The following is a 27,010-nucleotide window of genomic DNA, read 5'->3' as shown; positions in this document are numbered from 1 at the left end:
ATGAAGACTTAGAAAGGAACTAGCAGGGGATCCACCACAAGCTCCCAAAGGCACCTGGTGGGCCACTGCAAGTAGCAGAGTGCTGGACTAGATGGACTCTGGTCTGATCCAGCAAGGCTCTTTCTTATGTTCTTATGTTCACAATTCACCAGGAGCAGAAGATCTTTCCAGTGTCACCTCTGCATCCCCCCCTTGCAGCCTTCCCACCTTCTCCCCTTTCCCTGCTCCCTCCCTCTTCCCCCCTCTTTCCCTCCCTCACTCTCTCCCTCCCTCCTTCCTTCCTCTTCCTCCCTCCCTCCCTCCCTCCCTTCTTCCCTCCCTCCCTCCCTCCCTCCCTCCCTCCTTCCTTCCTTCCTTCCTTCCTTCCTTCCTTCCTTCCTTCCTTCCTTCCTTCCTTCCTTCCTTCCTTCCTTCCTTCCTTCCTTCCTTCCTTCCTTCCTTCCTTCCTTCCTTCCTTCCGCTCCATATTTTAAATCCCTGCAATGTGAATTTACTCCCCACCCCTGATCTTACTTCTTGGCTTTTCTGCCTGCCAGTTCCTTAGTTCAGGTTTCTAAAAAGAACAGCATCAGCCATTTTTGACTATCTAGGCAGGCTGTTATCGGCAGTTGCGTAATCAATCCAAAAGAGATGCCAAGATCCCGTTACTTAGTTGCACAAGATCTCCCTATCTTGAAATGTTTAAAATGTTATTCCATCATCTTTTTTAAAAAAAAAATAAACAAAGTTACCGTTTCTAGCAGATTTGCAGAAACTTCAAGGAAGAGAAGTGAGGAGGGGCTGAGGAAGAGTCGCTGCGTTGCAAACGGAAATTCGCAGGCTCAGTCTCCAGCGAAAAAGCCCAGGTGATGCAGAATACCTCCACCTGAGACCCCGGCGAGCCACTGTTAGTCTCAGCAGACAATGCTGACCTTGATAGACTAACAGTCTGATTCAGTATTCAGCAGCTTCACATGTGTAAGTAACCCTACTGTGCAGGTTTTGGGATCCGCAGTTCAGGATCAGGATCCAAATTAGATGGATGGAGGGTCAGAAATACACACTAGACCAGGGGTCTGCAACCTGCAGCTCTCCAGATGTTGATGAACTACAAATCCCATCAGCCCCTGCCAGCATGGCCAACTGGCATTCTAGAACAGGGGTCTGCAACCTGCAGCTCTCCAGATGTTCATGGACTACAATTCCCATCAGCCCCTGCCAGCATGGCCATGGGAATTGTAGTCCATGAACATCTGGAGAGTTGCAGGTTGCAGACCCCTGCACTAGACCCACAATGCATTCCAAAAAATATGCTCCGCATCATACACCTATTTCATTATTCATTACTTCATATTTATAACCTGTCTTTTGATAGCAGTCAAGTGCAAGTTACTAAAACTTATGCTGTAAAGTGGGTTTGGGACGTTCCCCAATGAGCCCTGTGCTTGACAAGTAAAAACTTACTGGTGTTTTTTGACCCGAAAGCTGTTGGGCTGGTCTCAGCCAGGACTAGAGGTTTTTTTGCTCTGGCCCCAGCCTAAAGAAATGCTCTGTCAAGTGAGACATGCTGGCAGGGGCTGATAGGATTTGTAGTCCATGAACATCTGGAGAGCCGCAGGTTGCAGACCCCTGTTCTAGAATGCCAGACCCCTGTTCTAGAATGCCAGTTGGCCAGTTGGCCTCTGAAGATGCCAGCCACAGATGCAGGCGAAACATCAGGAGAAAACGCTACTGGAACACGGCCATGCAGCCCAGAAACCCCATAACACTCCAATCTTGACTCAGTCCAGAGATGGAAATCCACCTGCAACTCTAATGAGGACTATCTCAATATGGATAAAAGGCACTACCCCCAAAATTAGAGGTGTCCCATTGAACTGAATGGGAATGATTTTGTATATGAGAACGTTGCAAGTTTTTTGAGGCACTATTTGGTCAGGCGCAATCATTGCCTACATGGTAGTAACGGCTAAATTATTTTATGTGTGCGGTTTACAAGGCGTTGTAAATGTTCAACGTTGTTTTATTGTATTTTAATGTTTTAATGTCTCAGTTAGATAAATGCCCCTTTTTACTAACTCTGTAATTTATAATGCCAATAAAGGCTTTGGAATTGGATTGAATGGGAATGCTGGTGTGTGCCCATATCCATGCTCATTCTGGCCTGTGATACTGTGGATTTCTCTCTACTGTTTATTATTGCCTGAAAGAACGGATTAATACAACCTACATGGGCGGCTCATAATTTCTGTAGTGCTGGCACTAGGTCCTGGATCATTGTCTCAGCAAACATTTCCCCCCTCATTTATCATGTCTGAAACCATAATTAATTATCTCACTCCTCCTACTAATGATTCAGAAGATTAACGAGGCAACTAAACGCAGATGTGATTGCTTTTAAGCACACAACTATCCCACTGGTAAAGAAGGATGACCACAAACTTACTGTATTCGTGTTGGGTTCCTCTCACTTGGCTGCCATTTGGGCTGAAATAAATCTCATTGAATTTATGATCCACACGAAACGTCTCTTTTATCCATGGATCTGACGTGCTGATCGTGCCGGTGTACTTCTTCCTGCTGCTCTCAAGAGGGAAAATAGGGGTGGTATCCGCATCGTAGACCATCAGTGTCGCTAGGACAGTGCCCTTTAAAAGAACAGGGAACAGGCAACGGAGAGTTGTCGTTGGTACATTGCCGGACTGGAACATAAACACTATAAAAACAGCAATTTTGATCAAAGGTGCATCCATGGAAGATGGATTTACATGACTGTTTCCAACAAGATGATGGAAAAATACATTAGATCAAGTTCACTCAAAGCGTCCATCATATATTGGTTCTCTTTATAATCCTTATAAGCAGTTTGTGGTCTTCTGTTCACACAGCTATGTGAATAGTCTTGCATTTTTTCTTTAAAAGATCACAGTCTGAGCAGGGGCGTACCGTCCATAGGGACATAGGATAACCCATGGCCCCAGGCGCACGCTTTTCGGTCAAGGGGGGGTTGCTGGGTGTTGTCTGGGTCCATGTGCCTGGCCTCTGCTGTGGCACAGCGACCTGGCCATGGCTGGCGGGGCACCTCTCACTGGCACCCAGGGCCAGGTCCAGCCACGCAGCCAGAAGGCCTCTCCTCCACCGGGGGATTGCGCTGGCATTGTCTGGGTGTGCCAGCAGCACTTGGTGCCCAGCCGGCACCAAGGCCGCACCCCACCGCATGGTCGAAAGCCCCCCTGCAAAGGGGGGTTCTGGCTTCCTGCCCTCCCTGCTGATGGGGAGGGCAGGAGCTGGCCTGTCCCCACGGCACCTGCCTATGCCACCCACCAGTGCTGCCACCATAAGTGGGGCATGGGGGGGTGCGCTTGATCAGGTGTTGCCCCTGGGCGCCGTTCCCCCCGATACATCTCTGGGTCTGAGAGATTCCTCTTCTTCCCCTTTTAACATCGAGACTCATGAAATTTCCTGGAAAACTCAAAAGCTTGTACATGGTGCTATGCTTATTTGGTCAATTTTAGTAAAAGGTGTTACAGGGCCTTTACTTTTGAACTTTGAAAATACAAGAATACAGATGTAATCCTCTGAGCAGCACGGCTGTTCCGTCTCAGTGACTTTTAACTGGAATATAAAACGGCTAATTCATAACCTAGATTACTATTTATAGCGTCACGATTTTCCTACAGTCAGAGTTAATCCGCAACGTACAGACTATTATTTTGCCCGGAAAACCCACCACAACCAGTATTATTTTGCCGATTGACTATTTATCAGTCCTTCTGTTTCCTTTCTAGATATCTATAACCAAGCAACAAAGATAAAGTTTGGCCTGAAGGTGGCAGCAAACATCCAAAAATGGTATGCTTCTTTAAATTGGAAATCACAGGACCTGGGAAACTACCCAAGAAATGCACCTCACCGCCACTGGCATTAAGAGACGGTAGAAATGAAAACTTAAATGAATTTTTAAAATACAACTGGAAACTCCGCTAAAAGAAGTTGAGTGTGTCATGACTTGTTGCTGAACATTTTAATACAATTATTTTACAGGAGAACACTGAAATAACAGCTATTTGCTTTCAACAGGGAAATCTTCCCTGAATTGTGAATTTAAAAGTTGCTTTTTAAATGTATTTTAAGTATCTTAAGGAAGAGTGATAATAAGTCATTCGAATAGATAAATGAGTCCCAGAATCACATTTCCGCATCTTTGCACAAAAGCATTTCCAAACATAAAAAGGAGAATGTAAAACATTGTGGGGCGAGATCACCAAAGCCTTTTAGGCATAGGTGTCAAACTCGCGGCCCTCCAGATGTTATGGACTACAGTTCCCATCACCCCCTGCCAGCATCATGCTGGCAGGGGATGATGGGAACTGTAGTCTATAACATCTGGAGGGCCACTGACAGCTGTGCTTTTAGGCATCTGTGCTCACTCAAATCATCAACCAGGAACATCATGAATATGCAACAATACCTAAGCTAACTAACCTTGTAAACAGATGGCCAAAACAGGAGTTGAATGAAAAGTTAGAATTATACTTTTTGTACTGTGCAATGTCTTTACATAATGAAAACTTTATTTTTTAGAGAGGCCTTTCAATAAATTGGGTTTTGGGACGCCTGGTATCTTTGCACTAACCGCTGTTTTTAATGGATTTTATTGGTTTTAGTAAATGTACTGACTGTTATTATAATTGTACACATGTGGATATTGTTGTGCACTGCCCAGAGCCCTTCAGGGATGGGGCGGTCTACAAAACCAAACAATCAATCAATCAATCGATCAATAAATAAATAAATTTTACAGGGATGATTCTGCACAAGCCACATATATAACGTGTTCAGGGGTGCAAAAGGGGGAGAAGGTCCCACAGAGCTTGCCCCCCCCAAACGTTTCTAATCCATTATATTTGGCTGAACCCAGGTTAAATCAAAGTTGCTAAATTAGTGGCTTTTCCACTTTAACCCAGGTTCCAGAGGCTTCCTGCATGCCTGCGCAAACTGCGGCAATCAGGAAGCGTTCTATTCCCCTCCCTCCGTTCACCGTTATGGTGAATTCTCCAGACGGTCGCCATTTTGTGCCGGCAAGCATGTGTCTGGGATTTTTCGTGTGAGGGGATTCTCCCCTCCAACAGAATTGTTGTCCCTGCCACTGCACAACACTTCACAGTCAATTGTATAAGCCAACCATGGGTGATTCCCCAAAGGCCAATTGTATAAGTCAACAATGGGTGATTCCATACATACGAACTATGGCAAGCAGGAAGGGTTCTATTCCCCCACCCTTCCCTCAGCCATTATGGTGGATTAGCCATTAGAGTAGATTCTCTAAGTCGCCACCATTTTTGGCCAGTAAGAGTGTGTGGGGGGGATTCTTGGGTGGGGGGGATTCTTGGATGTGCAGTTCTCAGGGAAACCCAACATTTCCTGTGCAAACCATCCCACATCCTGACGTCGGGATTCCAGTGATCCCAGTGGTCTCTGCATCCACCAAGCAAATGGCGACCCAGGTAACACAGATTCATTTAACCTGTTCATGTTGTCTGTGCAAAATGGGCCAATGTGCAGACTAATCATGTAAAACTAATCTGGTAGACTAAAAATGTAACTGAGTGATTAAACAATAAAGGGTAGAAATAATACTTAATAGATAATGGTAAATTTATATCAAGTTACATAAAGGTTGAATGAATTTGTTGGGGTAAGAATAAAAGGATAAATTGTTACGAGTTTACTGCTAAAATATGAAGCAGATGAGAAGGTTATTATATATTACTAGCGGGCCCAGCCACGCATTGCTATGGCTCAGTCTGGTGAAGTGGAAAAGAAAGAAAAGGGGAAGCGAATGGTTCGAACATGTGTCATTGCATCAACGTGCTTGGCAAAGGGAGTGGGAGGGGCAGGCCCCTCACCTCCCTCCCTCTCTCCCATTCCCCTTGCATGGCACCACGCCTCAGTCCCTCTCCCTTAACATCATCTCCTTTTCCCTCTGCTAGGGCTGGTGGGCCATGTCCAGGTGGCGGACCCCGTCTCTCTTTCACTCCCCTTCCCTTGCAGGCGAATTCACTCTAGCTTAAAACACGCTGGGAGGCATGAGCCACGTTGTGTTCAAATTCTCAGAATCGCTTTGATCCAGCAAACCCCCGGACCCTCCCTCACCTTCCCCTCTTTCCTCTGCTAGGGTTGGTGGGGCCATATGCAGATGGCGGGCCCCATCTTTTTCACTCCAGATGGCAGCGGTTTTCAAGGGAAGCGCATGGTTGTTTCCCTTGTATCAGAGGGTGTTGCTTTTGACGGCAAGCAGCAGATGGCGTTTCTTGTTGGGTGGAAACATGAACTGTGGTTCCAACTCCGTCACATGGTGTGGCATGTACACAATAACTGGCACAGTTGTGACAAATACACAACAGGAGGTGTGAAAACAGTATGGAAAACTCTGGAATGCGAGCAGGTTGTGTGAAAATTTCTGCAAAGCACCGGGTCCAGTAGTTTGGGAGATTACCTGTGTCAGCCTAAAAAACGCACTGATAGATTTTTATATATATACTAAGGCAGGTCTGCCACGCTGCTGCTGTGGCTTATTGTGGTGAAATGGGAAAGGGAACAGTAGCAGCAAATCATCCCGTAGAGGCCAGCAGTACATGCTCATGCAAACATGCAGGCCTGGATACTGTGCGATGTCAGTGATGTGTGTGCCTCGCGATTCCTGGGGAAATGGAAAGGCACCCCTCCCACATATCTAGGCTGGTTGGTCATGATCCCTTTACCTGGGAGTAAGTTTGGTTGGTGGCAATGGGTGTCGCTTGAGGAAACCCTCTGACGAAGTGCGACACAGCTTGCCATTCAAAGTATGTCATGGTTGCTGTGTACTGGAGCTTACTCCTGAGTAATGCGTGCCTGGTTTTCTTTAACTGTAACTGCAGTATTCAGGGAATCTAGGGTGCTCTGGCCCCTCCTCCCCGGCCCCTTTGCAAGTCAGCCTCTCACTCTCTTCCCTCCCTCCCTTCTCTTCCTTTGCATTGCTACCTCCCTCCCTCCCTTCCCTTTCTCCTCCTCTCAGGGCCTAGGGGTGGGTGGGTCATATCAAGATGCTGGGCCCCTGCCTCCCTCCCTCCCTTGCATGCCACCCCTCACTCTCTTCCTCCCTCACTTCTCTCTTCCTCTTGCATGCCACCCCTCCCTCCCTCCCTCCCTTCCCTTCTTCCCTCCGGGCTTAGGTGGGTGGGTCATATCAAGATGCTGGGCCCCCTGCCTCCCTCCCTTGCATGCCACAGCTCACTGTCTCCCCCTCTCTCACTTCTCTTCCTTGCATGCCTCCCCCCAACCGCCCCTTTCTCTCTCCCTCCCTCCCTCTTCCCCTGTAATGCATGCCACCCAGTGGTGGGATCCAAAAAATTTTAGTAAACAGGTTCCCATGGTGGCGGGGATTCAAACTGTGGCGTAGCGCTCAATGGGGCTGGGCGGGGCAACGACGGGGGCGTGGCCAGGCCATTCCAGGGGCGGGGCATTACTGGGCTGGGCTGTGGCAAGGACGCAGCCACTGTGCCGGGTCCTTGGCTGGGAAACGAATGCACGCAGGCGCAGGCTGCCACGCACGCTGGTGCACCTCCTGCTAGATCTCTGCTTCAAGTTCTGCGCGCTACTTCTTGAGAGAAGGGGCGTAACTAAGGCAAAAATCACGTGGACAAAATCACCAATTAGTAACCCTCTCTCACACAATAATAAATAATTAGTAACCTCACTTCCTCGGGAACCTGTGAGAAACTGCTGGATCCCATCTCTGATGCCACCTCCTCCCTCCTTTCAGTGGCAGTGGAGGTTAAAGAGCTCGTGTATCTAATCTTGAAGGAACCGGGTTTGATTCTCCTCGCTCTCTGTCAGCCTCTGAGCTGTGGGAGGTGCGCTTATCTGGGGAATTCAGAGTAGCCTGTACACTCCCACACACACGCCAGCTGGGTGACCTTGGGCTAGTCACAGCTTCTTGGAGCTCTCTCTAGCTCCCACCTACCACCTCACAGGGTGTTTGTTGTGAGGGGGGAAGGGCAAGGAGATTGTCAGCCCCTTTGAGTCTCCTACAGGAGAGAAAGGGGGGATATAAATCCAAACTCCTCCTCCTCCTTTTCCTCTTCTTCTCCTCCTCCTCCTCCTCCCCTCTCCCTCGTGTGTATGTGTGTGTATGTGTTTCACTTCCACTCGAGTTACTGCCTATGTGCTGCTTCCACTGCTCATCTTTTGGGCCATCTGGAGTGGTGAACATTGCTAATGGGCACGAACATTCTAAGGGTGACAGTTACGCACAGGCCCCTCCCTGTCCTTCACCAGGGAGCGCCAGGAAAAAGGCGTTTTTACCTGGGCCAGGTATGAAATTTCAGGTATGTGAACATCTGAAAACACTCTCGCCTGACTGACTATAGTGGCTGGGAATTTTCAGAGGAATTGGCCCAGCAGTTACTGAGGTACCCTGTCATCAACACATACACGGTTAGCTTTTTATATAGATAGATAGATTACAAATGAATAATTGTCAGTAAGGCTCTCTTATAATGTAAGTGGTGGCCGTCTGGAGAATTCACCATAACAGTTAAGATCCCTCTTTCTTTCTTTTTTTTTGTCATATTGAATAAGGTTTTTTTCCCCTCTAAATTTTGTTCATGTTTCTTCTGTATGTTATAAATTTGGAAATAAATCAAAATTATTAGGTAAAAAAAACAACAACACAGGCACATGGTGTCCATGTTAAGCGATGTCAGGTGGCAGCCGACTAGTTCCATGGGAATGTCAACTCAATGCATGGCAGCTGTGAAAAAGGCAAACTCTATGCTGGGGATAATTAGGAGTTGATAATAAAACTGCAAAGATTGTCATACTCTTATATAAAGCAGTGGTGCGACCGCACTTGTAGTACTGTGTTCAGTTCTGGTCGCCACATCTCAAAAAGGATATTGAGGAGATAGAAAAAGTGCAAAGAAGGGCAACGAGAATGATTGAAGGATTGGAGCACCTTCCTTATGAGGAGAGGCTGCAGCGTTTGGGACTCTTTAGTTTGGAGAGGAGACGTCTGAGGGGGGATATGATTGAAGTCTATAAAATTATGCATGGGGTAGAAAATGTTGACAGAGAGAAATTTTTCTCTCTTTCTCACAATACTAGAACCAGGAGACATCCATTGAAAATGCTGGGGGGAAGAATGAGGACTAATAAAAGGAAACACTTCCTCACGCAACGTGTGACTGGTGTTTGGAATATGCTGCCACAGGAGGTGGTGATGGCCACTCACCTGGATAGCTTGAAAAGGGGCTTGGACAGATTTATGGAGGAGAAGTCGATTTATGGCTACCAATCTTGATCCTCTTTGATCTGAGATTGCAAATGCCTTAACAGTCCAGGTGCTCGGGAGCAACAGCTGCAGAAGGCCCTTGCTTTCACCTCCTGCATGTGAGCTCCCAAAGGCACCTGGTGGGCCACTGCGAGTAGCAGAGAGCTGGACTAGATGGACTCTGGCCTGATCCAGCTGGCTTGTTCTTATGTTCATATGTTCTTACATGTTAAGCGATGTCAGGTGGCAGCCGACTTCCGGCAACCCAGTAAAGTTTTTGAAACGAGAGACGCCGAGTTAGTTTGCCATTTTCTTCCTTTTGCCCAGTGACCTCGGACTTCCTTGGTGGTCTCCCATCCGAGTATGAACCGGGGTCAGCCCAGCTTCTGAGACCTGATGAGGCCAGGCTAGCCTGGGCCATCCAGGGCAGGGACCGGGCGCACGACATAAAACCCCGGGCAGGGGAGAAAAGCAAATACCTCTTTCCTGCTGAACTCCACAACCGCCTCCGCCACGTTGGTGCCATTGATAAGGAAAGGGGGCATGTCGTCTTCATCCAGCACTGTGACAAGCAAGGGCACCTCTTGGGTGGTCTCTTTGGCGCCCTCTCGCACGGTGCACTGGGCCAGCAGCTCGTACTTCTCCCGCAACTCCCGGTCCAGAGACTGCGTCACCCTGACGCTCATGCTGCTCCCGTCATAGTGAAAGGGCAGCGATTCATCTGAAAGGGAAGAGCAGGAAGCACGTCTGTTTTGCATGCGTCGCTAACAGGAGCGGCTCATATTTGGGGGGGGGGAAAGGGGGAGGGGAAGACTGACAGCTGCGCACTTTTTTCTCCCGTTGCATCTGACTTACGGCGACCCCGTAGGGCAGTGATGGCGAACCTATGGCACGGGTGCCAGAGGTGGCACTCGGAGCCCTCTCTGTGGGCACGTGAACACAGAGTTTGTTATGTGGGGGGCAAAAAAATTACACACACACCTAGGCTGGCCTGGGCCACAGAGCATGACGTGCGCGCACCGTAGTGAGCAGGGAGGACTCGGCTGGCGGGCCTGGTGCCTGTGTTCCGGGTGGCTGCTGCCGGGGGGGGGGGGCAGAGGAGGCAGAGATGCTAGAGAGGTATAGAGCGGTGCACGTGGGACTTGCTGGAGGCTACAGCAGGCTGGCCCCTGCTCGAGTGGGTGGGGCGGAGGAAGAGGGAGCCAACCGGTTTTTCAAAACTAAAACCTCAGCATTCAGGTTAAATTGCCGGGTTGGCACTTTGCGATAAATAAGTGGGGTTTGGGTTGCAATTTGGGCACTCGGTCTCGAAAAGGTTCGCGATCAATGCCATAGGGGCTTCAAGGCAAGAGACGTTGGGAGGTGGTTTGCCACAGCCTGTCCTTCTGCTGCCCCATATCTAACCTTTGGTGAGGCCAGCCACGGATTCCCCCTCTAGGATGCCCTTGTGTTGCGTGCCATCATTGGCACGCCTGATATACTATCTAATCAGTACTGTCCCCTCCCGGCCTCGGGATCGGGCACCATATGTTATTGCTGCTGCTGTGTTTTATGGTTCTAGATCTGTAAATTGTTTTAAATTACCCTAGTTTTTATGTGTAAAATGTTGTTTTTAGCCTGCTGTGTTTAAGGTTATTATGTATTGTTGTTGCAGGCCTGCTGTACGCCGCCCAGAGCCCTTCGGGGATGGGCGGCTTAAAATCAGATAGATAGATAGATAGATAGATAGATAGATAGATAGATAGATAGATAGAGAGAGAGAGAGAGAGAGAGAGAGAGAGAGAGAGAGAGAGAGAGAGAGAGAGAGAGAGCTAAACAGCTAAAACCTTTAAAAGCAGCGATAAAATGAAAAACTAAGTATAATGACTAAAATTAATTTGCAAGATGGCGTCCAACAATTTCGTTTTCAAACCCTCTTTCAGGGGGGGAAGGACAGCAGATACCAAGATGACAAAAGGCACAGATGTAAAGGCCATGGTGGGGGGGGGGGGGCACCATCAACGGCTGGTTCCTCCAAAGGTCCAGCGGAACAACTCCGTCTTACAGGCCCTGCGGAATTCCGTAAGGTCCCGCAGGGCCCGGACAGCTGGTGGAAGAGCGTTCCACCAGGCTGGGGCCAGGGCTGTAAAGGCCCTGGCCCGCGTGGAGGCCAGCCGTATCATCGAGGGGCCATATATGCCCCTGTAGCGCTGGTGTAGAGGAAACACTCGCTCGTATCTTACTTTATTGTGTGTGAGTGGCACAGGCATGCTAAGAAGCTGTTGAATTTTACCTTTGCTGCATGGAACTTTTGGCCACCCTGGATATCATGACGACTTTGTGGTAAACTATTTGTTTGCTGATAAAGATGACACAGTTTCTACACAGCAGCAAAGTTTTGCCACAGTGCCAATGAACCAATGTTGCTACCCCTCCCAGGGAGCCGCCAACTGGCAATAATGTGGCTTTACCTGCTATCACCTTGTATGAAATGCTGATGTTTTGGCACGGCTGCTGCTGAGAAGGCAGCTGGAGCTGGTGGAAGGGTCCCGCTGGTTTGTTCTCCTTGATTTGGAAAGAGAGGTCCTTGTCCGCAAAGCACAGCTGGCTCAGTGCCGGGGAACGGCAAGACGACATGGTAGCGTTGATGACGGAGAGCGTCACTTTGGCGTACGCCAGATGTGACAATCTGGCGTAGAAATGATACTGAGACACAGTTTGACATTCGTTCCCTTGCAAAGGTTGGGAGGACAGGAAAACGAAGAATGCCAGTTTCGATGACGCCGCCCAACTTCCTCCGACAGCTGTAATGGGAAAAAAGTTACAAAAGAAGGTAGGATTTGGGCATTTCCCCCATTATTCCACCTAGCTATGTTCAACTGTTAATTTCCTCCTGAATGGTGGGAGCCCAATACTGAAACTCAAGTTTTCCTCAAGATTCACTTTCCTGACCCTAGTCCAGGAGTGTCCAACTCTGGGGCTTCAGATGTTCATGGACTACAATTCCCATCAGCCTCTGCTGGCATGGCCAATTGGGCCTGATGGGAATTGTAGTCCATGAACATCTGAAGCCCCAGAGTTGGACACCCCCTGTCTAGTGCTTTCCTATCTACAGTTCTGAATAGGTACCGGGGTGGGGGTGGGAATTCAAGTCAGGGCTGACTTACATAGTTTGTGGTCTCATTTAATTTTTCTCTTGTGTTAGAATAACAGGAAAAACAAACATATGTGTTTCGTTTCATTTTTTAATCTATTTATAAATTTAAATAAAATAAAAAATGAAATGCATACCATTAAACAGACCAACGGCTCTACAGGTATTTAGAGGTAGGTGAGATTGAGAGAGTTGTGAAGAAGAAGAGTTGGATTTATATCCCCCTTTCTCTTCTGTAAGGAGATTCAAAGGGGCTTACAAACTCCTTTCCCTTCCCCCCCCTCACAACAAACACCCTGTGAGGTGGGTGGGGCTGAGTGAGCTCCTAAGAACTGTGACTAGCTCCAGGTCACCCGGCTGGTATGTGCTAGAGTGCACAGGCTAATCTGGATCACCAGATAAGCCTCCACAGCTCAAGTGGCATGGCAGGGAATCAAACCCGGTTCTCCAGATTAAAGTGCACCTGCTCTTAACCACGACACCACGCTGAGAGAGTTGTGACTGGTTTAAAGTCACCCAGCGGGCTTCATGTGGAGGAGAGTGGAAACAAATCCAGTTCATTGGATAACAGTCCTCTAGTCAGGTGGGGAAGAGGAGAATCAAACCCGGTTGCCCAGATTAGAGTCCACTGCTCTTACCCACCATATCAGGCTGGCTCTCGAGTGAGGGCAATGAGTGCTAATGGTGGGAGGGCGTACAGGCAGGTGGGGAGCATCCAGGAAGAAGAAGAAGAAGAAGAAGAAGAAGAGGAGGAGGAGGAGGAGGAGGAGGAGGAGGAGGAGGAGTTTGGATTTATATCCCCCCTTTCTCTCCTGCAGGAGACTCAAAGGGGCTGACAATCTCCTTGCCCTTCCCCCCCTCACAACAAACACCCTGGGAGGTGGGTGGGGCTGAGAGAGCTCCGAGAAGCTGTGACTAGCCCAAGGTCACCCAGCTGGCGTGTGTGGGAGTGCACAGGCTAATCTGAATTCCCCAGATAAGCCTCCACAGCTCAGGCGGCAGAGCTGGGAATCAAACCTGGTTCCTCCAGATTAGATACACGAGCTGATGGTAGGCACATGGTTGGTTGGGGGGGGGCTGGTTCTTTTTGCTTGAGCCCCCACCAAACCTGGAACCGGCGCTGGTTGTGACTTCATTCTTGGGCTGCAAAAGACAAACCTGGCTAGTGTTCTCGAATGCCACCTCACTGTTAATGATAAATTACCCTAAACTCATTCTCAAGACTTTCTTGAAAACTCCGCAGTCACCGAAAAAAGAAAAGACTGCATCCATATGATACCTAACCGTGGGCAAACTCCACCAGTTGGACAGTAAGACCAAGATCATATCTTAGACTGTTAAGGAAACAACAACTGAATGGAAAACTCCTGGTGTCCTTTTACCGCTGTGCTATAGAGAGTGTCTTCACCTACTGCATCTGTGTATGGTTCTCCAGTTGCCCAGTGGCAGATAGGAAGGCGCTCCAAAGGGTGATCACTACTGCACAGAGGATTATCGGCTGCCCTCTCCCCTCCTTGGAAGAACTCTTATCATTCCCGAAGCCTAAAGAAAGCCCAAAATATTCTGAGGGACCCGTCTCATCCAGCACACTCTCTTTTTGAACTGTTACCATCCGGCAGACGAGACAGGTCTATCAAAACTAGGACAAAGAGGCTTAGAGACAGCTTCTACTCTAGAGCTGTGGCGATGCTGAACTCCGCGGCTTCGTGTTGATGTGTTTGGGGCTGTGTAGGGATGGGTGGAGGAAGGGGAAAGTGAGGATGGGGTATGAGTCTGAAATTGTGTGCATTGAGGAATGCTGCTGTAAATTTTCGTTGTGCGTGCACAAGGACAATAAATGCTTATGCTTATGCTTAATGCTTATGCTTATAAGTTGTTTCCACCACCGTAGCAAGGACATCACGGGTGTGACTTACGGATTTTATCCAAGTCTTTCTCCAGACTCCTGTTGAGGGAGATCAGTCCGGTATTCTCTTGGATTTGAAACCAGTGGTTTTTATGCATCTCTCTCTGGATAATGATATCAGGACAGATCCCAAAGTGGGCCTCCTCCTCCTCAGAGTCCTTCAAGGCGTGGATGCGCAGTAAAGGAGTCCCCACTGACTCGTCCACGTAGATGTTCTCCTGGTATTCCTTCCTGGGAAAGTACAATCCAAAGGCCACTGGAAAGGAACAGACATTGATCGAAGTTATTGCAATATGCATGAGATCTTAGCAGACCTATTTGGAAATGACGTTGAACAAAGCCATAGGGCTGTCCAACTCTGGCGCTTCAGATGTTCATGGACTACAATTCCCATCAGCCAATTCCCAATTGGCCATGCCAGCAGGGGCTGATGGGAATTGTAGTCGAAGCAAGCCTTTATTGGCATAGACAGCAGTACAACAATAATAAAAACAGATTAAAAAGCATATACAATACAGGATATACGTGTTAGGACGAAGGAAATCTACTGGCATTTAGTAATTTCCAGGAGAAAGTCTGCCACTGTCATACAGAGAGAAGGATCAGGGTTGTCCAACAAGTAGTGTAATCTAATTAAATCGGGGAGATGGGGTAAATGTAAAGGAGTGAGATTCACATACTTGGATCTGATTTCCTTGAATCTGAGACAGTGAGTAATTGGTGGGCCAGAGATTCAACTGAGCCATCGTTACATGGGCACAATCTTTTAGCCTTTTCTTGCTTATTAAATCTGCCATGTAACAAGGCAGAAGGCATAACATTAAACCTGGCGAGCATTATGGCTCTCCTTTGAACAGGGTTTATTAAGCAATAAAATTGTAGTCCATGAACCTGAAGTGTCAGAGTTGGACAGCCCTGCCATAGGGTGTTTGAATGAAAAGCATTTTTCTTTGGCTCACTGTCTGGATGACGCCAACTGGAACAGGTCGGCGACTCAAACTAAACCAATTCATCTGACCGGAGTACAGCTCTTTTCTTACCACTACAAATAAAGTTAAAGCTAAAGAGGAAAGTCAAAAGCACACCAGGCACCAACCCCAACAAGACTTACGCAGATGGTATTATCTCTCTCAAATAATTTAAACACGGCGTAGGCACCAAATTGTCAAAACTATTAACAAAAAAGATAGCGGTTTAATAAAATACTTCGGCGGTGGCAATGGAGAACACCAACGTGCACAAGATCACCGGCCAAGCTAGTTTTTCAAACGGGCAATAAAGAAAGGTGACAGGAAGAAAACTGATTAATTTGAAGTTTGGTGTTGGAAGAGAGTTTTATGGATACCATGGACCACCATAATATATGGAGAAACACAGGTGGGAGCTAGATCAAGTGAAGCCTGAACTAGAGGCTAAAATGAATAAACTGAGACTATCAAACTTTGGTTAATCGTGAGAAGACAAGATTCACTAGAAAAGGCAATAATGCTAGGAAAAGGTAAGGGGGAAAATCCAACATGAGATGAACGGAGTCAATAAAGGAAGCCATATCCCGTCATTTCCGTTCTAGACTTTTCCTATTTGTAATTACCTTAGGAACTGATATGCTTCTTCCAGTAGTTATATATAATTATGGTTAAATATGATTCCAATGGCTAAATAAGATGATGACTGTACCCCGCCCAGGGACTTTGGTGAAAGGCAGGAAATATGTACAAAGATAAACAAATAGAAATCATGAACCCAATATTGGTGGTTATCAGATCAGCACTTCTTTGTAAAGTAACATATCTGCACTAAAGATGTTCATCAATTTAACAGTCAAGAGACATTTTCAAGTCTTACATACGCATGTTGGACAGAAAGACTCAAAATGTTTGTGGATCCTGGTTTTGATAAAAACAAGGAATCCCATGCTATGTATTCTCAATGGATATTGAATACCACATTTATTTCTCTCCCTGATACTAAGCACTTTGATTAGAGCTGAATACTGTAATATTGGAGTAAGTGTTGGCTTTAATTTTATATTGGGATATTTATTGCATTGTAAGCTGCCCTGAGCTTTGGAAGAGAGGTACAAAAACCAAATGAATGAATGAATGAATGAATGAATGAATGAATGAATGAATGAATGAATGAATGAATGAATGAATGAATGAATGAATGATAAATGGAAGAGTTGCAAGGAGAGGAAATCTCCATGCGGTTTTCCCCAGAGAATCTCCTGCAGCCCACAAAACAGTGGGTCCCACTGTCAAATTGATAGGAGATCCGTGCAGTAGGCGGGAAAAAAAGATTCGTTTTGCCTGACAACGCTTGTGTTCTCCCATGCTGTGGGAACACAAAATCCCCAAACGGATCTTTTCATAACATCCTAAAGACATTATATTTATGCTGCTCTGTCAGGTGACCTTGTTACGCCAGAGACGTCTTGGGAGTTCCTAAGGGTGGGCTTGAAAACCGACATGGGCAACCAGAAACCCCACTGCACAGAGACGTCATCTAGAGCAGGGGTCTTCAAACTATGGCCCTCCAGATGTTCATAGACTACAATTCCCATGAGCCCTACCACTTGGCCATGCTGGCAGGGGCTGATGGGAATTGTAGTCCATGAACATCTGGAGGGCCATAGTTTGAAGACCCCTGATCTAGAGCAAGGCCAGCTTTCAGCCACCTGGAACTGGATTCAGAAAACACAACAACAAGCATTTATCCAACTGTTTTGACAACTGAGCCAAGCAGTACCTGCCCGTTGCCACAGAAAATCCAGGGGAATACCGTGAATCACAGACCCATGCTTCCATTTTGAAACATAATTCTCTTAAAACATGAACCATGACATCACCGGATGCCATGATGAATGCTGACTTCATGAATTATAGCTGCGTATTTGTTCAATGCATATTGTTCGTTCAACTAATAATCTGGGATGAAGTAATAAAGCAGGTGAACACTTATGAATAGTTTGTCATTGAACAGAGAAGAGCCATAAAGTAGCAAAATGGGGGGAAAGCATTATGAAAAAGACACTATAGGCATTTTCTTTTTGTGCCTTTACCAAATGTGTTGCATATGACACATTATTAGACATTAATCTTTTCTAAATGTGCCATTCTGGAACACACACGCACACACACACAACCACACACACTTAAGAATATAAATTCTCATATCACAAGCACAACTCTGCCAATTCTCCCTTGCCCCTTCCCTTCCTCACAGAACACCTAAGCATGGCTACCTTATTCTTTCCCTCCCAAGTCCTCGTTCATTTCGTCAGAGTGTTTGGTTGAACCCTGGAAATCTTCCCCGTCAATTATAACCAATTGTAAATTCATGTCATGACATTTGCTCTAACCCTTCTTTTAATAAACAGCGTGATTTAAAAAAAATATATTTTTCTCTCCCTCCCTGTCCCCCCAAAACCATTCCCGCAGCCCATTTCAACAAGCGTTTCTGTGGTACTCTCAGTATTCAAAGTGCTTCAAACATATGGTCCAATTAATAGGCCAGTATTAGCATGCCTTATTTAGGGTTGCCAGTCGCCAGAAGAGGAGGAGGAGAAGAAGAAGAAGAAGAAGAAGAAGAAGAGGAGGAGGAGGAGTTTGGATTTATATCCCCCCTTTCTCTCCTGCAGGAGACTCAAAGGGGCTTACAATCTCTTTGCCCTTCCCCCCCTCACAACAAACACCCTATGAGGTAGGTGGGGCTGAGAGAGCTCCGAGAAGCTGTGACTAGCCCAAGGTCACCCAGCTGGCGTGTGTGGGAGTGTACAGGCTAATCTGAATTCCCCAGATAAGCCTCCACAGCTCAGGCGGCAGAGCGGGGAATCAAACCTGGTTCCTCCAGATTAGATACACGAGCTCTTAACCTCCTACGCCACTGCTGCTTGGCATTGAGAACAGAGCGGAGCGTCAGGCTAAGCAGGGGTCTGCAACCTGCGGCTCTCCAGATATTCGTGAATCACAATTCCCATCAGCCCCAATTGGCCATGCTGGCAGGGGCTGATGGGAATGGTAGTCCATGAACATCTGGAGAGCCACAGGTTGCAGACCCCTGGTGGAGTCTCTATCCTGGAGAGCCAGTTCTTATGCAGGAGAGCATAAATGAGCCTTAAGGATTTTTTTTAATTACAAAATCACTGGCACTGTGAAGAAGAAGAAGAGTTTGGATGTATATCCCTCCTTTCTCTCCTTCCCCCCTCACAACAAACACCCTGTGAGGTAGGTGGGGCTGAGAGAGCTCCGAGAAGCTGTGACTAGCCCAAGGTCACCCAGCTGGCGTGCGTGGGAGTGCACAGGCTAATCTGAATTCCCCAGAGAAGCCTCCACAGCTCAGGCGGCAGAGCTGGGAATCAAACCCGGTTCCTCCAGATTAGACACACGAGCTCTTAACCTCCTACGCGACTGCTGCTTGGCATTGAGAACAGAGTGGCATTGAGGCATTGAGACCAGAGCAGAGCGTCAGGCTAAGCAGGGGTCTGCAACCTGCGGCTCTCCAGATGTTCATGAACTACAATTCCCATCGGCCCCAATGGGCCATGCTGGCAGGGGCTGATGGGAATTGTAGTCCATGAACATCTGGAGAGCCGCAGGTTGCAGACCCCTGGTGGAGTCTCTATCCTGGAGAGCCCGTTCTTATGCCGGAGTGCATAAATGAACCTTAAGGATTTTTTTTTAATCACAAGATCACTGGCACTGTAAAGGTTTCATGAAGTCACTCAACAGCCCATGTGCATATTGTTCATGTTAATCTGTTGCCGAGAGCCCTCCGCAGAGGGCCTACTTGGTTTAGGAATCTTTGTGTAAATTACCACCCAATAATGCGTAAATTATCACACAATGATTATCACACAATATGTACGTATTGTTTACGTTGTTAAGTTCAACAGAGTATAAAAGCTTATTTCGAATCATTTACCGTATATACTCATGTATAAGTCGAATTTTTCAGCACATTTTTAATGCTGAAAAAGCTCCCCTCGACTTATATGTGGGTCATTAATTTTTTGTGTGTGTTTTTACTTGGCCGGCCAGCAGGGGGCGCAGTTTTTATGCTAGTGGCACCACAATTTCAGGGTACCCTCAGAGGACATCCCTGATGATACCAGCCAAGTTTGGTAAAGTTTGGTTCAGGAGGTCCAAAGTTATGGACCCCCAAAGGAGGTGCCCCATTCCCATTGTTTTCAATGGGGTTATTAGTAGATGGGTCTACTCCTTTTGAGGGTCCATAACTTTGGACCCTGAGCTAAACTTCTAAACCTAGCTGGTCTCATCAGGAGAGTCTCTTTATTATACCAGCCAGGTTTGGTGAAGTTTGGGTCAGGGGATCCAAAGTTATTGATCCCCAAAGGGGATGCCCCATCCCCCATTGTTTACAATGGAAGCTAATAGTAGATAATATCCCTCTTAAAATCTAAGTTGGGTTACATTTGGACATACAGATGATGATGAGGAATCCAGTTTTAAAGGATTTTAACTCTTGTGTTTTAGCTTCCATTGCTGGTTGAGCTAAGGTTTTTGTACTTTTAGAGTTATTGTTGATACCATATTGTTCTTGTTGACCCTCTTTTCCATTTACAGAGCCAGTTTACTGGTTTTCTTTGAAATAAATATTCAAAAACATTTAACCTACTGATGCCTCAATTGATGTAATTTTATTGTCATCTTTTTATTTTTGAAATTTACCAGCAGCTGCTGCATTTCCCACCCTCGACTTATACGCAAGTCAATAAGTTTTCCCAGGTTTTTGTGGTAAAATTAGGTGCCTCGACTTATATGCGGGTCGACTTATACACGAGTATATACGGTAAGTGTTTGTTGAACATTAGAGATAATGGTACGAAAGTGCAGTTAGCCAGACAGGTGCTTGCTTGGGCTGCTCACCTCTAGATGGGGTCTGGAGTTTCCCCTGAATTACAGCTGGTCTCCAGATGGAGAAATGGCTGCTTTGGAAGGTGGACTTTATGGCATTATACTCCACTGAGCTCCCAACTCTTCCCAAGTCCTCCTCTCCTCAGGTCACTCCAGTCTTCCAGGATCTCCAGACCATCAGGACCATGCCTGTCAGTATCTTGATGTCTTGCTGTGTGTGATTTGCAATTGTTTTCCTGTTTCCCTCTTCCCTTCCTAGCAATCTCCTGTTAGCAATCTCCTGGCGCCTGCCCATCTTCAAAGAGGTGTGAAAGGTTCCAAGGTTCTTTGTAGTTTTGTAGTAGAAACTGTAATGGACATTTGGTGTGGGGCGAAACGGGGGGGGGGGTAAAAATATAAGTCCTGGATCTGAGCTCTCTAGCTCAGATCCTGCTTTACATTGTTACTCTTCGCATCACCTGGAATAAACTGCTTTTGGACTTTCCTACGGTCTCTGTTATTTCCACGTTCGAGAGTCTGACACAGAGTTGGCAATGGGATTGGGAAATCCCTGGAGAATTTTGGGGTGGAGCCCGAGGAGGGCATGGTTTGGGGAGAGGAGAGGAGCAACTTCAACAGGGTATAATGCCAGAGTCCACCTTCCAAAGCAGCCAATTTCTCCAGGGAAACTGATATTTCTCATCTGGAGATCAGTTATGATAGCAGATCTCCAGCTGTCACCTGGAGGTTGGTAACCTTACCCCATATTATAGACAGATAGTTCAGAGTTTCCCTCAGTCCACCTCAGCAGATGATGTGACATTAGAGTCAACAATCACCCAGATCATAGTAGCTTTAAGGTATGTCTTTCCCACCACTTCAGAATGATCAATAATGTTAAGTTCTAAGTGCTATAGCAGTGTTGGCGAACCTATGGCATGGGTGCCAGAGGTGGCACTCAGAGCCCTCTCTGTGGGCATGCACAGAGTTCATCATGTGGGGGGGAAATCGCTCCCCCCCACACACACATCTAGGCTGGCCTGGGCCTCTGGGCTCAATTATTAGCATTAAACCTAAGACCTAGTTTTGGGGAAGCAGTGTAGGTAACCCTGTTAAGCTGTTAAACCCCACTGATTTTCATGCAAAGAACTAAAGTGCGATCCTTTACCTAGGAGTAAGCTCGGTTGCTGGCAATGGGGCTTGCTTCTGAGTAAACCCCCCTAGGGTTGTGATTCACCCGTTTGAAGAGTTGCATGGTTGCTTCAAAGCACAGCCAACAACTACCACCAAGCTTACTCCCGAGTAACGCACGCCTCAGAGCCAACCATTTTTTCTAAACTGAAACCTCAGTGTTCAGGTTAAATTGCCGTGTTGGCACTTTGCGATAAATAAGTGGGTTTTGGGTTACAGTTTGGGCACTCGGTCTAGAAAAGGTTCGCCATCACTGTGGTATAGATTCAAATAGCGTAATTTCAAAATTTTCTTATTTGGTGGTACTTTCAGGTGATAGCATTTTATGTGTACCGAGGGCAAGCCGGGCCCCACTGTGGGGGCGAAATACCACTTCTTGTTCCAGCAAGTTACCACATCTGACTGAAAACAGGTTCCTGTTATTAATATAATTATATTCCTATCCATTTCAATTGTTAAGCCGAGCCCTTGTTTAGGTAGAGAGATAATGAAGTAACCAGACAAACATGGAACCTTGCTATTAATAATATGCTATTTGTGGCTAAGGGTCAGATTTCAGCAATCAATTAGGACGGGAGGACGGACCAGGGAGAGGACTTAAAATGGTTACGTCTATTAACGATGACTGACAAATAGGTTTCACTGCAAATATTTAACTACCTGCTGTTTCCCCGTCGCAGCCTAAAATTATAGACAGGCGTAAGTAGTTGATGGTCTCGGAAGGAAATCTGCACAAAGTCAATTTCACTTACGCTTTTGACAGGTTATGAAGAAAAGCAACAGCAAAATCTATGGGCCTATGGACACATCTTCTGTCTCCCAGGAAAGTGATGCGTATTGCTTAGTGCACAAGTATGAAATGTTCTAATACTTTATTTCTTATTACGTTGCCAGTATTGAACTGATTTGACTCATATAGAAGAAGAAGAGTTTGGATTTATATCCCCCCTTTCTCTCCTGCAGGAGACTCAAAGGGGCTGACAATCTCCTTGCCCTTCCCCCCTCACAACAAACACCCTGTGAGGTGGGTAGGGCTAAGAGAGCTCTGAGAAGCTGTGACTAGCCCAAGGTCACCCAGCTGGTGTGGGTGGGAGTGCACGGGCCAATCTGAATTCCCCAGATAAGCCTCCGCAGCTCAGGCGGCAGAGTTGGGAATCAAACCGGGTTCCTTCAGATTATATACACGAGCTCTTAACCTCCTACGCCACTGCTGCTCCTAGTTAAGGAGAATGCTCATATGTCATGTTCACAGCTGTATAGTAGCAGTCTGATCCATGAACTCTACCTGTGGAGTTCATGCTCGCGATACAATCGGATGTTGAAGAAGGGACTAGAGAATATCCTTTACTGTACTGCACGTCTATGAAGAGGGATGAGAGTCTTTTTCCTTTGGACCCAAGGAAGTGCTATTTACATTGAACTGGGTGTGGAACAAGTAGATCATCTGGAAAACACGTCGTGAGAAGTTAAAATCTGCAAACAATATACATGTTAACTATTAACTATTGCCAGCGGATTCGCTTTGTCCTACAAAGAAGCTTACATAAAATGAAAAGGCCGACTATTGGACAGAGTTCTCCACCCTAGTCACTGCAGCCAAGAAAACTTGCTCCCCCTGTCCGATTTGAACAGGGCCACTTGGCACACTACCTGCCTTTTTTCTCCACTTGGAACTGCAATTTACCACAGGTAATGAAAACCTATAAAAAGCTAACAGTGTATTTGTTACTGATGCTCTAATGCCGAAACGCCTAGACCGATTACTTTGAAATTTTCACACAATGTCACATTCGCATGCAGCCAGGTTCTCATACTGTTTCCACACCTCCTGTTGTGTACATGTCACAACTGTGACAGTTATTGTGTACATGCCACACCTGTGACAGTTGGAACCACAGTTCTGTACTGCAACAGCGCCATCTGCTGGCAGTCAAAGCAACATCCTCTGATAAAAGGGAAACAACCATGCTGCCTTTGAAAACCCCTGCCACCTGGAGTGAAAGGGACGGTGCCTGCCATCTGGACATGGCCCACCCACCCTAGCGGAGGAAGGGGAAGGTGAGGCAGGGCCTGGGGGTTTGATGGACCAAACGCTCTGAAATTTGAACACAATGTAGCTCATGTCTCCCAGTGTGTTTTAAGCTACTTACCTAGCTCATGTACCACACCTGTCCCAGGTAAACCATGATAACAAGCTACGTTCTGCCCAGTTCTCCCCCCCCTCCCACATAGGAACCAAAAGTCAAGTAGAAACGGATAACCTTTCATACACACATCTCTTAGGGGTGCATTTCAGCCTAACTGTGAGAGGTATTGTGTACATGCCACACCTGTGACAGTTGGAACCATAGTTTTGTTCCGCAACAGTGCCATCTGGTGGACGTCAACAGCAACATACTTCGTCTGCAAGGGAAGTATGTTGGCAGGGGATGATGGGATGATGGGAACTGTAGTCCATAACATCTGGAGGGCCGCGCGTTTGACACCTATGCTGTACGTAGAACCTTATAGTCACTTGTTGCCAGAACTATCCTTCAACTTCTTTCTCATTCACACGATAATTGCTAGAAAAGTGAGTTAGGGTTTTCAACGACAGGTTGGGAAATTCCTGGAGATTCAGGACTGATGCTTGGGAAGGGGCAGGGCTTCAGCGCAGCATAACGTCATAGAGCCCGCCCTCCAAAGCAGCCATTTTCTCCAGGGGAACCAATCCCTGTAGTTTGAAGGCCAGTGATAATTCAGGCCCAGCCTGGAGAACAGCAACTCTTTGGTTCATCTATTTCAACTTAACCTGTCTGTAACCAATGGTCAGCATCACTTGAAGAAGAGAATCAAACGTTCTACCTCCACTGGCCCTGAACGATAGAACATTTAGGGTTTTGCGCATGACTTGGTGGATAGCACATATATAACAGCACAAATGGGTTTTGTACTTCGTCTAGTTAAACGCAGTTAATTTTCATTCTGCACAGGCAAGGCTAACTTTAAATATTAAATGTAACTTACAGAGCAAATATTAAATATAACTTACAGACCAAATATGACATACAGATTAAATATTACTTACAGATACTTACCTGTATCAGATATCAGGAAGATATTTGAAGAAAAAAAAACTAGGACAATCCAGTTCATGCTTATTCGGGGGGGATCAATGTGTGCATGTGATAGTCAGTGTGTGTGTATGTCTGGGTGTGAAAAGAAATCTACATAAGAAGAAAAGAAGAAGAGTTTGGATTTATATCCCCCCTTTCTCTCCTGTAGGAGACTCAAAGGGGCTTACAATCTCCTTGCCCTTCCCCTCACAACAAACACCCTGTGAGGTAGGTGGGGCTGAGAGAGTTCCGAAAAGTTGTGACTAGCCCAGGGGTCGGGAACCTGCGGCTCACGAGCCGCATGCGGCTCTTCCGCTGCTGTTCTGTGGCTCCATGAGCCGAGCCGCTGGCCCCATCTTAGCCGCCTACAGGCGGCAGTGAGCATCCCTAAGCCCGGCTGGCTGGGCGGCGTATGGCTGTGCCTTCCGCCTGCCCGGCTGGTTTAGCGAGGCGGGTGCTCCGGCGGCCAAGCTGAGCTGGCAGCCCCATCTTCGCCCGCCCTACAGGCAGCAGGGGGGGTGCATCCCTCGCCCACGGCTGGCTATGCCGCGCCACGGGCTGTGCCTCCCGCCTGCCCCACTGCTTCCGGGGCGGGCGCTCTCCCGGTGGCCGGCCAAGCCGAGCTGGCAGCCCCATCTTTGCCCGCCCTGCTGCCTGCAGGGCGGGTGCATCCCTCGCCCATGGCTGGCTAGGCCGCGCCGTGGGCTGTGCCTCCCACCCGTCCCGCTGGTTGCCTCCTGCGGCCCGAAGTGAGCGGGGGGGGGGGGCGAGCAAGCAAGTGGGCGGGGGAGCGGATGGGGTGTGTGCGAGCGAGTGGGTGGGGGGTAAGCGGGGGTGGTGGTGAGCCAAATGGCTCTTTGAAGGGAAAAGGTTCCCGACCCCTGGACTAGCCCAAGGTCACCCAGCTGGCGTGTGTGGGAGTGCACAGGCTAATCTGAATTCCCCAGATAAGCCTCCACAGCTCAGGCAGCAGAACGGGGAATCAAACCCGGTTCCTCCAGATTAGATACACGAGCTCTTAACCTGCTACGCCACTGCTGCTCCTAATTACACACAAGGCCTAATTACACAGTCTGTTGCTATATTGCATGAGAAAATCTGACTGCTCTTTTCAGGCCTATGTACGTTGGCTTTGACATTATTAGACCTTGTTCAAATAGATCACACATGAATGTCTGAGGAGGTGGGATGCAAATGGAACAATCTGTAGGAAAAAATTATCACCTGTTGCAGGCACTTTTGTAGCTCGATACGGTAGGGGCTAGGAGGCTAAATGCGGATCCGGGAGACCTCGGTTCCAATCCCTGCTTCGCCGTGAAGCTTGCTGGGTCACCTTTGGGTTAGTCTGACCTACTTCACAGGCCGTTGTGAGGATAAGATGGAGGGAGGGGAGACAGAAATGAGATCCAATGATCTCAGCTCCTCAGTGGAGAGGTTGGTTAAAAATATAAGTAACTATACTTTGTTTTTGTGGATTCTATAATAGGAAACTCCCAAAGAAAACTTCTTCCCGAGTGGCTGATGCTAAGCAGGAACAAAAATAAACCCTGGGCTTTTGTTCAGAATTTGTGTGTGTGTGTCTGTGTGTGTGTCTGTGTCATGTTAATGCAACTGCACATCTTTCTGTCATTTTTCTTGCTGGGCATTCATCCAGAAAAGAAAATTAGGTAAGTGTGACTGGAAACGTTGAAAGGAATTAAAGACACTGACATCAGCTTGAAGAAACCTTTATGGATGGCTATTTGAACAGAGGATGAATACTTTTTTTTAACCTTTCAGCTCTTCAAATACACTAAGGTCCTTGAACTATCAACTCTGTGTAGACCCAGAAAGCTGCAAAGGAAGGGTGGCATAGTGGTTAGAGTGCAAGACTAGTATCTGGGAGATTGGGATTTAAATCGCCACTCCGGTAGGGAAGCTTGCTGGGTAACCTTGGTCCGGGCACGCATCCTCAGAATAACTAACGCATCCTCAGCATAACACATCCTCAGCATAACTAATGGGGGGGGGGGGTTGTCAAACCACATCTGATTTATGGTGACCCCATAGGGCAGTGGTGGAGAACCTTTTCGAGACCGAGTGCTCATATTGCTACCCAAAACCCACTTATTTATCGCAAAGTGCCAACACGGCAATTTAACCTGAATATTGAGGTATTAGTTTAGAAAAAACGGTTGGCTCCAAGGCATGTGTTACTCAGGAGTAAGCTTGGTGGTAGTCGGAGGCTTTGCTCTGAAGCAACTGTGCAACTCTTCCAACGGGTGAATCACGACTCTAGGAGGGTTTACTCAGAAGCAAGCCCCATTGCCAGCAACCAAGCTTACTCCCAGGTAAAGGATCACGCTTTAGTTCTTCGCATGAAAATCAGTGGGGTTTAACAGCGCTTAACAGGGTTACCTACACTGCTTCCCAAAATTAGGTCTTAGGTTTAATGCTAATAATCGAGCCCAGCGGCCCAGGCCAGCCTAGATGTGTTGGGGGAGCACTCTGTTTGCGCGTGCCCACAGAGAGGGCTCTGAGTGCCACCTCTGGCACCCG

The 27,010-nt window shown here is 47.3% G+C and overlaps 1 protein-coding gene across 1 annotated transcript in view; it reads right to left on the bottom strand.

The window, feature by feature from the left end:
• Positions 1–25,108, bottom strand: part of RET (ret proto-oncogene) — a 90,885-nt gene extending 65,777 nt beyond the window's left edge. The window contains exons 1-5 of the mRNA XM_048506854.1: positions 24,895–25,108; positions 14,342–14,587; positions 11,743–12,075; positions 9,772–10,013; positions 2,426–2,627 (exon numbers count right to left, since the gene is read on the bottom strand). Of these exons, the coding sequence (XP_048362811.1) occupies positions 2,426–2,627; positions 9,772–10,013; positions 11,743–12,075; positions 14,342–14,587; positions 24,895–25,108 (1,237 nt within the window). The remainder of the gene's footprint in view (positions 1–2,425; positions 2,628–9,771; positions 10,014–11,742; positions 12,076–14,341; positions 14,588–24,894) is intronic.
• Positions 25,109–27,010: the final 1,902 nt, after the last annotated feature.

This window comes from Sphaerodactylus townsendi, linkage group LG08 (assembly GCF_021028975.2).
Source record: "Sphaerodactylus townsendi isolate TG3544 linkage group LG08, MPM_Stown_v2.3, whole genome shotgun sequence".
NCBI lineage: Eukaryota > Metazoa > Chordata > Lepidosauria > Squamata > Sphaerodactylidae > Sphaerodactylus > Sphaerodactylus townsendi.
Note: the sequence above shows the minus strand (reverse complement) of the source record. Positions and strands in the feature narration are given on the sequence as shown.